The sequence below is a fragment of the Eriocheir sinensis genome, chromosome 12 (genome assembly GCF_024679095.1).
Source record: "Eriocheir sinensis breed Jianghai 21 chromosome 12, ASM2467909v1, whole genome shotgun sequence".
Lineage (NCBI taxonomy): Eukaryota > Metazoa > Arthropoda > Malacostraca > Decapoda > Varunidae > Eriocheir > Eriocheir sinensis.
The window spans coordinates 11,874,709-11,892,208 of NC_066520.1; the positions used below are offsets into that span (position 1 = coordinate 11,874,709).

At 49.3% G+C, this 17,500-nt stretch overlaps 1 protein-coding gene across 1 annotated transcript in view; it reads right to left on the bottom strand.

Moving 5' to 3' along the window:
* Window positions 1-17,500, bottom strand: part of LOC126997406 (optomotor-blind protein-like) — a 403,474-nt gene that overhangs the window by 210,264 nt on the left and 175,710 nt on the right. Inside the window, exon 4 of the mRNA XM_050858475.1 lies at window positions 770-804. Within this exon, the coding sequence (XP_050714432.1) occupies window positions 770-804 (35 nt within the window). The remainder of the gene's footprint in view (window positions 1-769; window positions 805-17,500) is intronic.

A 17,500-nucleotide genomic window follows, 5' to 3' on the forward strand; every position in this document is an offset into this window, starting at 1 on the left:
TCCATCCTTCCCTCTGGTCACCTGAGTGAAGGGTACATGGGCCAGTCAGTACGCACCCTTCCTAATAGTACGCGTGTCATGAGGAAAAAATCTCTATATTGGAGAAATGACTTGGTGCATTTCATTGCAAAGTGTCGAAGTAAAGAATACGTATCACTTCCTGTTATGCTCAGCTTACATCTGGGCTTACGGTAATTTTCCGTAGCGTTTCTTTTTATGTGTAGTAATCACCTTTGAGCCTGTGCAGCTGTGGTGGGTAAGAACTCATTACTCGGGACACAGGGCAGGTGCGACACCAGTTTACCTTTCCCAGGTTACCCCAAGTACCCATTTATCGACCACCCAGAAAGGGAGGACGAAGAGCTTGGTGAGCGGTACGGCGACTGCCCAGGTCGGGATTCGAACCCTGGCCCGCGGATTTGTAGCTGTGCACACTAACCATTTCACAACAAAAGCGCCTGAGCCTCAAGGGCCAATGCGACGGAGACGAGCACCGAGGCCATGTGTAGCTATAGCGTATGCCCACAACTTTATCCTTACCTTTTAGAAATTACACTGATGCATACAAATTGGCGAATATACTCAATGGATTAGTAAGTGTTCTCGTGTCCTGTGTTGGTGATACAGTGTCTGCAAAGTTGGGACATCCACACTTACGTTTCATCTGTACATGATTTTTTTTCATTGTTTTCTACTGTTCTATCATTATATATTTTTTTTTTGTGTGTGTGTAAAGCTTCAATACGAGGCACATTACTATTATACTTACTTTCATCAGTGCTCTTACGCTCAGCCCCCCACGACCTGTGAAAGACAATTATTATGTAAGCGTTTACAGGAATTAAAAATAATAATAATACACAGAGTACATTATGCCAGAACCTCATAAACCAGCCTCAAGGTGGAAACTGGGGAAGGGGGAGGGAGGGGGAGTTATACAAGAGACAACACAAGAATAGAAACTTTATCAACAATCATGGGTGAACATGAGTCATCAGTCGCCGGAACGGACTACAGCGCCACAAAATCAGCGGTGGCCGAGTGAGTAATCAGCACACTGCAGTGGCCTGGCCAGGCTGGCCTTCTTTCACTCTTAGAAAGCCTTGGGAGTGGCGAGCGCTTGGTCCTGAGTTCATGTCCCATCTGACTGACTGACTGTTCATACATGTGGTCGTCTTTGAGTGGCTGAAGGTTGCATGCAGTCTATCTCACGACCCTAACCTCGATTACAATTTCAGTCAAGTAGAGCACGAACCAAGCAAGCAAGAAACGGCGACACCATAAGAAGAACACCAACCCCCTACTCTTACATGGGGCTCACCAATGATGCTCCCCCCAACTCCACCAAGTTAACCAGAAGGAAGACAAACAAACAAACAACAGCCCCTACACTTTCTCACCACTCCATAAGAATACTAACCACAACACCATCACTTCTAGAACCGACACGAACACCACGTCCCAGGCCTCAAATTTATCCTCACTCCTCCTTTTTCCAGTCCATCTTTTCCAACCATCCCTCCTTCTCCTCCTCGTCCTCCTCCTCCTCCTCCTCCACATGTCTTCCTACCTCTCCCCCTCCTTCCCGAGCCTCACCGCGACGCCCTTTCATCTGCATATCCGTGGTCAGGCCCGAGCGAGGCGAAGCGAGCATCTCCATACTAATTAAACGGTGAGGGAGACTTGTGCGGGAAAGGTGAGGGAGGGTGATGCTGCTGCTGGAAGGAGAGAGAGAGAGACAGAGAGGGAGAGAGGGAGATGGTGAAGGAGTGTTAATGGGGAGAAGGGTTACAGAAGGGTGGGCGAGGATGATGACAAGGATGAGGATGAGGATGAGGATGTGATGGTGGTGATGATGATCGTGGTGTGATGACGTAGGCGGACCGAGGAAGGGGGAGAATGCGTTGGTGCTGTGAGAAGAACGGGGATGGAGATGGTGGGGGTGGGGGTGCTGTTTTTATGGTGGGTGTTGCTGAGAAATCGGAGTGTGTGGGAGGGGGAGGAGGACTTCAGCGATGAGAATGAGGAAACTTGGGTCGTAAGGAAGGAGGGGTGAAGAACGAATGAATGGGTGAGGTGTACAAGAGAAGGGAGGTCAAAGGGAATATGAGATTTGGGGAATGTAATTAAATGGGATGTTGATAGTGTGAGGGGATGGAAGACGGAGGAGTGTAGGATGAGGTGAGTGTAGATGGTAGAGAGAGTAAGGCTTGAGGTGAAAGAAGCATATTGGTACAGTAGGGCTGAATGCGGAGGGAGTGTCAATGATGCAATAAAAAAATCATGTCAAAAAAACTGTAAGAATTTGGCAGGAAACATATAGGACATAAAAGGTATGCAAGGAAAGGATGAAAAGGTGAAAAAAGTAAAACAAGCAAAAAGTAAGCCAAAAAGGGAATGAAAAGTCTGTCAGAAAGCTGAAAGACACATAAGAGCATGATAAGTATAAGCAGAGGTAAGCAAGGAAAGGAAGACAAATTAATCCAAGCAACAGTTAAGCCAAAAACGGAATGAAAAGCTTGTAAGGTGCGATAGGGAACATAAGGGGCGTGAGACTTAAGTTAGCAAGGACAGGAGTATGACTGGATGTGCTAGAATCAGCCAGATGTAAGGTGTGCAGCTGCATGGTAAGGAGCGTCTGGTAGCATGTATGATCTGTGTAGAGGGAGAAGGTGTTATTGTCTAGGTGGTGGTGAGATGAAGAGGGATGAGCTGTGGTGATGAGTGATAGGGTGTTGTTTTGTGGAGGGGGATGGTGTGGTGTAGGGTTGTAGTATGATGGTATGGTTGCCTGGTGAGTGGTAGGGTGTTTTCGTAAAGGAGAGATGGAGGTGTAGAAACCCTAGTGATGGTGTGGCGTGGTAGTGTTGTGGTAATAGAAGTGTGGTCGCTTTGCCATGGTATAAGGAGTGTGTGTGTGTGTGTGTGTGTGTGTGTGTGTGAGGGGGTGGCGGCAAGTAACTCCCATTCACTTTACGAGGAGCCTAAAACCATGATAAGAAAACACAGGTAAATAAATAGCCTGACACACGTTCTTAAAAGGAAATAACTCTTCGATCACGCCCCGACTTACGGCTCTTATCGCGCAATCTGACTAATATTTACATCTGATTTTTATCTTCCTCTATTACCAATTACACCCCAACCAGCGGCTTATCTCGCCCTCTGATCTCGTCTACTCGTTTCGTATTCACAATCAGATCTCGTCTCACTCTACGAATTCACAGTCTCGTCTCGTCTAACTCCTACGTTTTTACAATCTCATCTCGCCTCAGTCTTACGTGTTCTCAGTCTCATCTCGTCTCAGTCTTACGTGTTCACAATCTCATCTCGTCTCAATCTTACGAGTTCACAGTCTCATCTCGTCTCAGTCTAACGTGTTCACAGTCTCATCTCGTCTCAGTCTTACGTGTTCACAATCTCATCTCGTCTCAGTCTTACGTGTTCACAGTCTCATCTCGTCTCAGTCTTACGTGTTCACAGTCTCATCTCGTCTCAGTCTTACGTGTTCACAGTCTCATCTCGTCTCAGTCTTACGAGTTCACTGTCTCATCTCGTCTCAGTCTTACGTGTTCACAATCTCATCTCGTCTCAGTCTTACGAGTTCACTGTCTCATCTCGTCTCAGTCTTACGTGTTCACAATCTCATCTCGTCTCAGTCTTACGTGTTCACAGTCTCATCTCGTCTCAATCTTACGAGTTCACAGTCTCATCTCGTCTCAGTCTTACGAGTTCACAGTCTCATCTCGTCTCAGTCTTACGTGTTCACAGTCTCATCTCGTCTCAGTCTTACGTGTTCACAGTCTCACCTCGTCTCAGTCTTACTGTTCACAATCACATCTCGTCTCAGTCTTACGTGTTCACAATCTCATCTCGTCTCAGTCTTACGTGTTCACAATCTCATCTCGTCTCAGTCTTACGTGTTCACAATCTCATCTCGTCTCAGTCTTACGTGTTCACAATCTCATCTCGTCTCAGTCTTACGTGTTCACAATCTCATCTCGCCTCAGCCTTACGTGTTCACAGTTTCATCTCGCCTCAGTCTTACGTGTTCACAATCTCATCTCGTCTCAGTCTTACGTATTCACAATCTCTTCGTTAGGATCGATTATTCTTTGCATCTCGACACCTTGCGCCTTTTTTCTTACACTTCTCTTCTTACTTTTCTTCTCATTTTTGCCCTTGCCTTCTCTTTTCTTCTCATTCCTTTTCTTCTCTTAACTTCCTATCTCTTTCCCTTCCTTTCATTTTTGTGGCATTCATTTCCTTTGTTTTCCTTTCCTTTCTTTTGTTTTCATTTCCTTTCTTTTGTTCTACCATCCTTTCCTCTCCTTTTCATCCCCTTCCTTTCTCTTTCCTCCCTTCCCTTTTCTTATCTCATTCCCTTCCCTCCACCTCCTTTCTCTTAACTCTCTTTCCCTGCCTTCCCCCTCCCTTCCTTCTCTTCCCTCTCTTTTCCTTCCTCTATATCCATCTTCTACTCTCCTCTCCTCCCCTTCCTTCCTTTACTTCTCACCTCCTCCCCTCCCTTCGCCTCACCATACGACCTTCATACAGGGCTGCCCTTACACGTTTGGTTGATAGCACACCCCTCCCCCTTCCTTCGCCGCCTGCCTACGATGAAGGTTCTCACGACCTTTTCTATATTTCAAGGACTTCCCGCCTTAGCTGTCTGTCTGGAAGGGCCTCAGCGCCACCTTCCCCCCTCCCCCCCTCCCCGCTACATTTTTGATCCGCCTGCCTCCTGCTCCTCACACCTGGCTCGCACCTGCACACCTGACTCTAGTATATTTAAGCTTTTTTTCTGATCTACATTCTTTTTTTAATATAGGAGCGTTTTAGTATTCAGTCACTTCCATACAAGAAGATACAAGAAGCAGGTGTGTCAGAAGAGGAAGGGAAGGGAAAGAGGAGAACTGCTGTGTAGGAAGAGGAATGAAGGGAGAGGAGGAGTTGAGAAGTAAGGGACGGAAGGGAAGGAGAAGAGGAAAATAGGAGGAAGGAAAAGGAAAAACTGGGAGGAAAACTGAAAATAGGAAAAGAAAAGTTAAAAGGAGAAGGAGGGAAGCGAAAGGTAAGAAAAGGAAAGGAAAGAAAAGGAAAGGAAGGGAAGGGAGGAGCAGGTGTGTAGGAAGAGGAAGGGGGAGAGGGAAGGAGGGGGAGACAGGTGTGTAAGAAGTGTAAGGGAGGGAGGGAGAAAAGAGGAACAGGTGTGTCAAAAGAACAGCAGGTGTGTGGGGAGAGGAAAAGATGTAAAGGAAGAGGAACAGGTGTGTAGGGAGAGGGGCAGGTGTGTAGGGAGAGGAACAGGTGTGTAGGGAGAGGAACAGGTGTGTAGGGAGAGGGACAGGTGTGTAGGGAGAGGGACAGGTGTGTGGGGAGAGGGACAGGTGTGTGGGGATAGGGACAGGTGTGTAGGGAGAGGAGCAGGTGAGTAGTAAAAGTAGCAGATGTGTAGAGAGAGGAACATCTAGCGAGAGACAGGTGTGTTTTGTTAAATAGTTTGATAGATAGACAGATAAAGGAATAGATAAATGATTGATTGATAGATGGATAGATTAGATAGATAATTATAGACAAATCTGTGCACAGCTTCAAAACCCAACACTCAGACAGATGAGACAAGCCGACTGACAGACAAACAGACACAATAATAGACAAAATAAGACATACATCGAGTAAATTATCTAAATTCTACAACGCTAACGAGAGAGAGAGAGAGAGAGAGAGAGAGAGAGAGAGAGAGAGAGAGAGAGAGAGAGAGAGAGAGAGAGAGAGAGAGAGAGAGAGAGAGAGAGAGAGAGAGAGAGAGAGAGAGAGAGAGAGAGAGAGAGAGTGTGTGTGTGTGTGTGTGTGTGTGTGTGTGTGTGTGTGTGTGTGTGTGTGTGTGTGTGTGTGTGTGTGTGTGTGTGAGCGCGTGAGGTAGGCCAAAGGCGAGGCCGGGATGGAGAGTTTTAATAATGTTCTCGAATTTCACTGATGGGGACTTGGTTGGCAGCGGCCGTGTGTTCCCTTCCACCTCAGCTGCGGACTCGCCTTCCACCTCCTCCACCCCCTTCCACCGTGCCCCTGATCCTCCCTCCCCCAGCACGAACCCACGCACGCCCTACCTTCCCCCCGATTAGACGTGCAGAAGCGGCTTTAAAGAGAGGTTTGAAGCGTCTTAATTCCAACCTTGAGGCATTCGAAGTCTTGGCAGAGGATCCGGAGAGGTTTCCACCCCACAAATTAGCAGGGTAAAGGACGCAAACAAAATGGCCGGTGAGGTAAGTTTGAAATTCAAGGAGATAGGTGTGCGTCTGGGGGACTCGCTTTTTTAATATTTTTTCAAAGCTTTCAACCCTGATCAGTCTCTGCTCGACCTTCAAAGTTTGTCTCTACCTCCGTCGCTTTCCTTCGCCTCCTACAGCTTGCCGCCTCCTCTATCTCCGCCGTCCATGTCCCTTTTACACAGGTGCATAAAACTCAAGTAATTGGAAAAAGGTGATCATAGGCAAACACTGATCACACGGCCACGACCCAGCCTTCTGAACGGTACTGAAGGGAAAGAGCGACGGATGGGAAGGGCGTAGGCAGGTGGGAAGAGTGGGAGGCTTGAGTGCAAATCCCTCACTAACAGTGCACAACCCACAACCGACTACAAGATCGAATTACGCAACGGAGGAGTTTATTCAGGAACGCCACGATGCCACAATACCCTGGCCGCCCCTACGCCGCCCCCAAGACAGTGCTAGCCGACGACTGCCCTAAACACCAATAACCCGGGTAAACCAACGGAAGGATGGTCTCTGTGTGCTCTTCGTAGTCTGCCCCCCTGAGTCGCCCCGCTTGTCAGGGCCCCGCGATGGCATGCCTCTTCACACACGACTCCCGAGGCTAATTATCAAAAGGAGGTGCTCGTGATCACTGTGTCCTTACCGCCGCTCCCAGACGCACGAGAGCCCAGGGCGGGGTGATCAGGATGCCGAAGGACGCGGCGTATCGGGCAGCGTGTGTGGAGATAATTGACAGTCATATCGGCGGAGAGGGAATACAAAACAAACTTCATGCATACAACTTTGGCGAGAGAGAGAGAGAGAGAGAGAGAGAGAGAGAGAGAGAGAGAGAGAGAGAGAGAGAGAGAGAGAGAGAGAGAGAGAGAGAGAGAGAGAGAGAGAGAGAGAGAGAGAGAGAGAGAGAGAGAGAGAGAGAGAGAGAGAGAGAGAGTTGGGTTGTTGAGTGCATGGAAGGATTGCAAGGGGGGAGGGGGTGGAGGGCAAGGGAGGAAGGACAGGAGAGACATGTATTGGTATTAGTCAAGAAAAGATTATGCACTAGAACTGTTTCAATAAGTATTTCTTTAAGCATCTTAGTGGATATGGAGATAAAATACTAAAGTTCACCCTGAAAGTATATTTAATTCACTAATCACATTTTCTTCGCACATTATCTTCTTTTAACCTAACCGACCTACATAAGGGGAGGGAGGTCGACGCATATACATTTCTCTCCCTGATGACGATGTGCTGTGGGACGGCCAGGTAACGGCAGCGTGATCGCCCTTCCGCGTGATAGCTTTCTTTGATTTCAAGAGGAGGGTATCTGGACACCTCTTCTCACGTAATTGACTGCTCTATCGGCCACCTCTTCGGATTCTTTACAGGAGCAGCGAATAGCGGGCTTTTTTATTGTTTCCTTTTTTATGCCCTTGTGCTGTCTCCTTTGCTGTAAAAAAAAAAAAGCTGAGTGACGCGAACACACATCGCAGCACTGTCCATCACCTCATCACCCCACGCAGGAGCTCCCGAACGCGGTCACTGCTCCCAAGACCAAGAAACGTGACCCCCATCGCAACCTACCACCTCCAGATCTCCCGCGAGGCATCCATTCCACGCTATTCAAATCCTTCCCAATCCAGGACAATTTCGGAAGCATGGAAACCTCCCCCCATTACTCTGATTCCCGTCCTGGAGCCAGCGCCCATTATAGGTTCCTGTGATGCCCATTCCGAGGCCAGACGCACTCACAGACCTCCGAGGCTTCCCATTCCAGGATCACGCCCATTCCCTGACAAAAGGTGATATCTATTTCCGCATCCGTCATCAGCATTCCCATTCCGAAGAGATCGTTGTAGCAAGCCTCTCCTCCCTTTCCCATACCCTCCCCCCACACCCACACACCCATTACCCTCCTCAGTTATCCCTCCCTTCCTCCAGCCCTCCCTTCCTCTTCCTCCATGGACTCCTTTTCCTCTCCTCTTTCCATTCGCGTCCGCCCGTGGAAAAGACAAATGAGCAGAGCCGAGCGGAAATGGTCCCTCGGAGATACAATATGGTGCACTGGAACACCCTCCCCCACCCTGGCCACACTCTCACCCTACGCTGCACACTCACCCTGCGCCACGACCACTCAGGATACACACCATTTTTCTGCCGGAGAGTTCTGGAGAATGTGTATGGAAGGGCGTGGAGGAAGGAAGGGCAGGAGGGTAGGAGGAAGGGGAGGCAAAGGGTAAGTAAGGGAGGACGGATGGAGGAAGTAAGAGAGTAAATTAGAAAAGAGAAGAGTAAGGAATGATGAATGTTTAAGGGGGGAAGAGGAGGAGGAAGACTCTTTCTGCCTATTCCACCTCTCCCATCATCACCTCTTTCCTTTTTTTTTTGAGAGAGAGACATTGGAGGTTTGTTAATGGGGTGAAGGATGTGTTAGCGTGTGTGTTAAGAGATGGGAGTGAGTAAATAGGCGTAGAGGGAACGTGTTTGCTTAGTGGAATGGTAAAAAAAGGGATAGTAAAAAAAGTATACTATTTAATTTTAACGGTACATGATATTGTAGGTTTGTTAATGGTGTAATGGATGTGTTAGCGTGTGTGTTAAGAGATGGGAGTGAGTATATAGGCTTAGAGGGAATGTGTTTGCTAAGCGGAATGGTAAAATAAAAAGGGGCAGTATAAAAAAAGTATATTATTTATTTTTTACTTGGTGCTTCTTATTTATTTCATCTTTATTTACTCACTTTTGAATTAACTAAGAGAGCTAATGAATAATTTAGTATGGTTCTCTCTCTCTCTCTCTCTCTCTCTCTCTCTCTCTCTCTCTCTCTCTCTCTCTCTCTCTCTCTCTCTCTCTCTCTCTCTCTCTCTCTCTCTCTCTCTCACAAAAAAAAAAGAGGTGATGATGGTAGAGGCGGAGTGGGCAGAAATACCTCTTATTCCTCTTCTTTCCTTCTCCTCTTGCTCTTTCCTTCCTTCTCTCCCTCCCTCCCCCCTCCGCGGTAACAGATGAGGGAGGGGACGGGAGACACGAGAACAAAACACGATCAAGATGCGTGGCGGCGGAGTGGGAGTAGTTTTAGCGTCACTGTAATGGCAGACACTCCTCCAACTCCTCCTCCTCCTCCCCGTCTTCCCTCCCGCCCATCCTCTTCCCTCTTCCTAATGACACAAAAGGCGCTTCCCTCCCGCTCTTCCTTCCCTCGCCTCCCCATCAGCCTCACCCTTAACCTCCAGGCCCAGTAGGATCAGTTTTTTGTACCTTTTCCCATCGGCCGCCACCTGGTTATGGCTCTGGTGAGTGGGCTGTGTGTATGGGCTGACCGTCGCTTCCCTATTTCACGTCAATAAGCCTACAGTGGTCACGTGACAACTCGAGCGGCTGCAGGCACTATGTCACGGCTGGCTGGAGGGTCATATCGGGTCATTTAGGGCCGAGGTCGAGCCGGGAGACAAAAGGGAAAATAGAGAGAGGAACGGGGCCATTAAGATGACATGTGGCCTCCGACGATGTGGATGAGGGAAGGTTTTTGAGGAGGAGGAGGAGGAGGAGGAACACATTACAACCTTCAGGCACTGCTACTCCATCTACCGACCACCATGATGACCAGTTCCCCTCCCCCCTTATCCCTTCCTCTCTCCCTCCCTCTCTCACAGCCTCCTCCTCCTTCTCCTCCTCCCTTCCCGTTTCCCCTCTCTGTTTTGGTCTCGAATTTGGAAGCATCTCGCGAGAGGTCGTATATTTTTCCCCCTTCCTCCCTCACCACCACCGCCACCACCATCACCACCACCGCCGCTAACACCGCTCCTTCCTCCCTCCTCCTCCTCCTCCTCCTCCTCCTGCTACCACCCCCCACCGAGGCGTCTTATGGTCGTGTGGTCGTTCACGTCGGTCAGGTTTTCACTCAGGTAGTTAATGGTTCGAGACGGATTCCCCTCCTCCTCCTCCTCCTCCTCCTCCTCCTGCCTGCCACAAGGGATCGCGGAGGCAGGAAAACAGGAGCGCCTCGCCGGTTAATACTCGTGTTTAGAAGAGTAACTAATAGCGACGCAAAGCCACAGTATGTTATCATAATTATGAGTGTCTATATGTTACCTCAGGAGTACTAACTTCCTCCCCCCTCACCCCCCTTAACCCCCCTCTCCCCTTCCCTCGCTCTCCTTCCCCATTCTCCCTCTCTGTAACTCGTCCTTACTTCCTTCTCCTCCTACTTTACCTGTGTACTCCATCTCCGTCTTCCTCTCTCACTCTCTTTCTCTCTCCTCCCTCCGTCTCATCTTCCTCAGTTTCTTCTTTGCTTGCTGCTGCTGCTTCTTCTCTTACCCAATAACAACCTCTTTTTTTCTCTCTCCCTCCCTCTTTCTCTCTCTCTCCCACCTTCCTTTTTTGCTTGCTTCTTCGCCTGCTTCTCTCACTCCACAACAACCTTCTTTTTTTTTTCTCTCTCTCTTTTTCTCTTTTAATATTTATCACCTCCCGCCACTTTACTTATTCCTCTTCAGCCTCACAGAACCACAACGCTTTTCTTCTTTTACTTTTTTTTTCTTCCTCTCTCTCAGACCTTTCCTTGCTTCACTCTTTCACCTCGACTTCATCTCGTTTATCTCCTTACCACGCTGTACCATCTCTCTCTCTCTCTCTCTCTCTCTCTCTCTCTCTCTCTCTCTCTCTCTCTCTCTCTCTCTCTCTCTCTCTCTCTCTCTCTCTCTCTCTCTCTCTCTCTTTTTTTTAAACATCAAAATACATATGACAAAAGGGGCGGGGAAATTGTCTCCATGCTAAAGACGACCTCTGTCTTGAGGTCGCCTATCTTAAAGCATTGTCACTAGTTGTGCTTGTGCTCAGGCGGATGTGACTAGGGCGGGTAAGTGCGACACCAGGCATGAGCCGCCACCTTCACCTGCTGGGTGTTCATTGCCCTAACGCCCACTTCACCCGTGAAGGCGTTCCACAGGTGGGCCGTGGCACTCGTGAAGGCCCTCTGGCACCTGGCTGTGCGGCTTCTCGGGATTTCAAGGAGGAGGTCGTTAGCCACCGCCGCTCTCGTGGTGTGCTGGCTTCTCCTCCTAGGAACCCGTAGTGCCGCCAGGTGAGGTGTGTGTTGGACCTGGGCCTTGTGTAGGACTGTGATGGCACCGACCCTTCTCCGGTGCCCGAGGCTGTCGAGCATACAGCGGGGGGCGTCCTGCTGGTGATGTAGCTGCTGTCCATCTCTCTCTCTCTCTCTCTCTCTCTTATTTAAACATGTTCAGTACATTAGTACATGGCAATATTATTTTTCTAAGCTAAAGTTCCCCCGACCGTTGGGGAGCTATTTAAAAGCTTCTGCCGATGTTACAATTATATACATGTTTGTAAATTATTTGCAAGCGTTTACATTTACTCTCTCTCTCTCTCTCTCTCTCTCTCTCTCTCTCTCTCTCTCTCTCTCTCTCTCTCTCTCTCTCTCTCTCACGTTACTTATCTACCTACCTGCCCTCTTTCCCCCCCTTCCCCCCATCGCCATCCTTCTCCTTCCGTCAGAGAGAGAGGGCAAACCAGAAGGCGTGAATGGGTACACTTGGCGCCCCTTTTTGGTGGCGAGTATTTGATGATGACGTGTCGAGAGGCAAACACGGCGGACTTCAAAGACGCTGCGGCCGCCTTCCACGACGCTGAGAAGGAAAGGAAAGGAAGGGACGGAGATGGGGAGGGATGGGGCGACGGCGGGAGGGAGGGTGAGTGGGGTGGAGAGAGGGAGCCCGATAGCTGATTACGAGGTCGAGATGGTGCGTGTGTGTGTGTGTGTGTGTGTGTGTGTGTGTGTGTGTGTGTGTGTGTGTGTGTGTGTGTGTGTGTGTTTGTGTGTGTGTGAGGGGTAGGGGGATGGGGTTAGTGTGTGGGAGGGTTGGGTATGTGTGTGGGTGGGGGGTGACTCTGTAGATGGGTAAATAGTTAGATAGATATAGATAGATAGATATAGATATAGACAGATAGATAAATAATAGATAGGTAAATAGATCCATCACCATCACCTCACTATCAAAAGCACCATCATCACTACTCCGTATTTCACCATCACTTCTCTCCACCATAAAGTACGAGTTCCGACATCATCACCTTTCATCTCAGTCACCATCATCGCCACTATCACCATCACCACTACTTCCATGACCCCTATCAACAACATCGCCTTCTATATAAACCACAAAATCACCACGACCAATAAAACCAACACACCTACCACCTACACCACCATCATAACCATCTCTCTACCACCACCACTACCACCACAACCATCTTTACCACAACCTCCACAACCATATCTCTATCTCCACCACCACCACCACCACCAGGCGTCTGCGGGATGAATCAATACTGCTGGTGTGGCGGGAATGGATCAAGGCGCCGAGCAGGACTTTTAAAGTTATTAAAGCTTAGATCTGTGGCTTCCATCCCCCCCTGTTCCTGACCCCCTCCCCTGCCTCTATATCCCCCTTCTCTCTCTCTCTCTCTCTCTCTCTCTCTCTCTCTCTCTCTCTCTCTCTCTCTCTCTCTCTCTCTCTCTCTCTCTCTCTCTCTCTCTCTCTCTCTCTCTCTCTCTCTCTCTCTCTCTCTCTCTCTCTCTCTCGTGTGTGTGTGTGTGTGTGTGTGTGTGTGTTCATAATAAATGTACTGACGACATAATAATATTACCGTATAAAAAAATAACTTTAATAATAAATCTTTTGTTTCTTTTCTTTTTCCTCCTGAGTAAGCTTCTTGCCATGACCTTCCCTGTCTGGCACGCAGTGTCTTTGTCTAGACGCATTCTTCTTTTCCTCTATTTTTTCCCATATATCCACAGAGAACACCAGGAACTTACTCCCGCTGCCCCTCTCTCGTGGCGTCCTCGTGCCCTGTGTCTGTCGTCTGCCCGATGTTGCCGATCGAACCACACAGACTGGACGCATTGCTACAATAATCTCTATGCGTTGGTAAATAAGCCTCGCCACACCTGTCGACGCGTGGAGAGGTGGTCATGGAGTGCCGCCGAAAAGCTGGTAATGAAGATATGTCAGGTGAAACGAGTCTTTTAAATGGAGTAATTTACTTTGCTGGACACCGAGGGAGATTATCCAGACAGAGCTTTGTAGAGCCAAAAAAGTGTGGCCCCTCGCTGCCCGCACCACCTGGCCCAACAGAATAATAATTACACGAGAAGAAGCATGATATTTCTGGCCTTACTGTCATTTGCCGGCTGTCTGGAATGTGACAAAGTGAATATACACTATAAAAAGACATTGCTTTCACAAAATAATAATCTAAAACTGCAGGTGATGACATCAGATTTACAGTATCTCAACCCCTGGAGGTGCACAAACCAGACGAGAATAAATAAACAAAAAAAGTCATATGAGGATCGCTGGTTCAGCCTACCAAGCCTTCCACAAGCTGTTCTCCCTCACTACACCTGAAACGCCTATCCCTCCCTCTTCCCTCCCTACCCTTCAAATGGCATAACCTTCCCCCTTTCTACCCTCAGCTGGCATGGCCTTCCCCTTCTCCCTTGGTAACATACCATGCCCTTTCCCTCCCTCTCCTCACCCGAGATACTCCGTTCCCCTGCCATTTGCTAGCTTGGCCTTCCCTCCCTTCCTTCCTCCCACCTGACACAACCTACCCTTCCTTCCACCTCCCATCCGCTAACCCGACTTTCCTTTCCCTCCGTCTGCCTCGGCTGCATGATGTACCCTCCCTTACCCCCGCCAACATTTCCTTCACTCCCTCCTCAACTGTCATGCCGTGGCCTCCCCCTTGCCCCTCACTGACATGTCTTCCCTTGGCGTCTCCAGACATGCCCCGCGGACCCCAGCACTTGTAATGAGCGAAGAGTAAGTGGCGCCGACTATTAGTGTGTCGGCGGCCGCGGCCACCCGGGGGACGCCGCGGGCATCAGAGGGACCACACCTGCGCCGCCCCCACGCCACACCTGCCGCCACACCCCCGCTACACCTGTCACAAGCTACAGGACGCACAGCACACATTTTAGGAGACACAGCTGCTGTAATTCAGAGCCTCCCGACATCATTTTAGAGCCCCGCGTTCCTTCGCAAATTACGGGTCACACTTTTAGCGTCCGTCACAGTCTCCGGAGCACGCACGCCGCTCTCCACCACCTCCACACCCACACCCACACCCACACACCCTCACCTTCCGCTACACACCTGACTCTCTCCATTATTCAAAAGTTTCCAAACCACTTCCTCTACCTCTTCCCTTTCCCCTCTTCCGTTCTTCCTCCACCCGCCGTGCATCCTTCGTATTTTTCTCCCTTCGTATTTCCTCCCTCTCTCCACCTCTTCCTATGTTCCTCGCTCTTTTTCTCCGGCTCCTCCCTCCGCCTCTAATTTTCCTGTTTCTCTCCACTGCGGGTCCTCATTACTTCCCTACCGTTCTTTCCTTGGCTCCGGTACTGCGTGTTCCCTCTTATTTTTTTTCAACATATTTTTTTCTTTTCCAGCAGTCTCTCTCTCTCTCTCTCTCTCTCTCTCTCTCTCTCTCTCTCTTTCTATCTATTTATTTATCTATATTTTCTCTCTGCCACCCAACATACCCCAACAAACGACCTCCTTTTTTCACTTATCTCCTCCTCCTCCTCCTCCTCCTCCTCCTCCTCCTATTCCTGCTCCTCCTCCTCCTCCTGCTCGTGTCCGGTGATCGTAATGAAGACTCCTGAATAAGCCATTTTCTCTATGAAGACGCTTCCTAGCCCATTAAGACGCGGAGGCTCGCATGTCGGGTGGTGATCGGGCCGCCCAACAACCGAACCACCGTGACAACAACCAGCCACCCACCGCAGCCAGGGCGGGGCGGGGCGGGGGAGAACGGGGGCGGGGGAAGAACGGGGCCCGGAGGAGATAAAGAGAGTTATTTAGAAATTTGCATAAAAGTGTAGGGTAGGTGGCGTTGTTTAGTTGTTTGTTAGTGAGGGAAAAAGGAAGGAAGGGTGGGCTGATGGGCTGGGTGGGAGGTGAGGGGTGGAGGGGTTGGTGATGGGCTGCGGGTGTGTGGTGTGGGAAGGGGTGTTTTGAGAGCTGTTTTCGGGGGTGGGGAGGCCGAGTAATGGGGTGATGGGGAGGGAAAGGAAGGTGGGACGTGAGAGAGAAACACACACACACACACACACACACACACACACACACACACACGTTCACCACCCTCACCACCGCCTCACTACCGCAAGCAGCCGTCACCAGCCTGTCACCGCCGGACTCCCAACGCAATCACCACCACCATCCATCACCCAAGCTCCCCCCAACACCCCTCCCTCCCTAGCGTTCCTCCCTCTTCACCACAGCCCCTCACCACAGCCCCCCAACTGTGGCCGCGTCAGGTGCCGCCGCCAGCCGTCACCAATAGGTAGGAGCGACAGCAAAGGCCTGACAGCGAGCATCTTTCCCACGCCGACGAGCTGACGTGCGGTAATCAGTCATGCGTTCTAGTGAATATCGGTGAGCTCATTGCAGCGCGGCTTTCAACGCAACTCTTCCCCCGCTCCGCTCGGCGTCCGCGGCCTCGGCACAGCGTCACCTCACCGCGCGGGACACACTTTCCACATCACTGCTTCCCGGGTTGAAAATGTACGTAAACCATGAAACGCTTTCCTGTACAGTTTCACACACACACACACACACACACACACACACACACACACACACACACACACAGAGGCAGACATTCAGAAAAAAAACATATAAGCTGATAACGACACAGCTGGGTAAAGAGACAGAAAGATATAGACAAATAGATAGACACAGACAAACATACAAATAGATAGATACAGGGAGATAATAGCACACACACACACACACACACACACACACACACACACACACACACACACACACATACATGGATTAAGAGACATATAGATAGACAGACACATAGATAGATTAAAAAATGCAGATACATAACGAGACATTAACTAGATGAAGAAAAATTAGATGGACATACATACAGATACAGGGTGTTTTTTTTTATTATCTAGAAAAAATAGTTTCCCTTTTCCTCACCGCAGTACAAAACGCGCCTCTATTTTCTTTTTTTTGTGTGTGCGTGTGTTTGTCCGTCCCCTTCCCTCCGCCCGCCCCTCGTCACACTAACACCGTAATTGCTCCTCACTTTATAAAACTCCCGCCGCCGCCCTCACCGCCACACGTGATCCCTCCACGCGGGGGCCGGGCGAGCTTTTTTTAAGATAGAGAGAAAAAAAAGAGAGGGAGGGGATATCGTATTCATTCAATCCCTATTATTATTATTATTATTATTATTATTATTATTATTATTATTATTATTATTATTATTATTATTATTATTATTATCACCATCATCATTATCATTATTAATACTGTTGTTGTTCATATTAAGTAAAATTTCCGATCGTAATTAGCAACAGCGCCGTCTCTGCCCTTTCGTTACACACACACACACACACACACACACACACACACACACACAGAGCCGTGTCACCCCACCACCATCGCCGACAGCAGGAGGCTCTGGTATGCCCCCCGCCGCCTCACCGGTCCGCCACCCCTACCCCCCCTCCCCGTCCCCCTGAAGCGCCAGCACAGCGGCGGGAGGTGCAATTACCGAACCACGACGAAAAGGAATTTTTGTATAAGGAAACGAGAGGACTGAGAGCAAAATGAAAGCCGCCGGAATAAAAAGGAAATTGATTAAAATGAGAGTGTCCCCTCGAAGTAACCGCGAGGTGGTGAAGGTAATGGCGGCCCGTGGGGCCCCTGGGAGCGGGTGCGTGCCGCGGCCCGGCGGGGGATTAACACACCCGTATTTGGTCGCGTTCGGAGGAAATTGAATCTGATCCAAGACTTCCAATTCTGACCCATCTCTGGGGAGGTTTTTTGTGTCTCCTTCAAGGTAATACACGGTCTCCTTTCCACGCTGCTCCCCTGTCACGCTGGTGCAGCGCCGGACCTGACCTCGATACGCTGATGCACGAAAGAGGAAGAGGTAATACACGTAATGTACTATTGCCGTTGTAGGAACTACCTTTACTTTTTCAAGAACATTAGTAAAGCGAGGGGTTGCTGTAGAGTCGAATAAAGACTAACAATTGAATATTTAATAATTCATTCTTAAATGGTTCTTTTATGAGTCCAGTAAATGATTGGTGTCAGAGATAAAACATTACAGATTGCAAGAATTCAACGTCATTTTCCAAAGATGTTTTCCAAGAGGCTGCGGCGTCACTCGTGTAAGTGCTG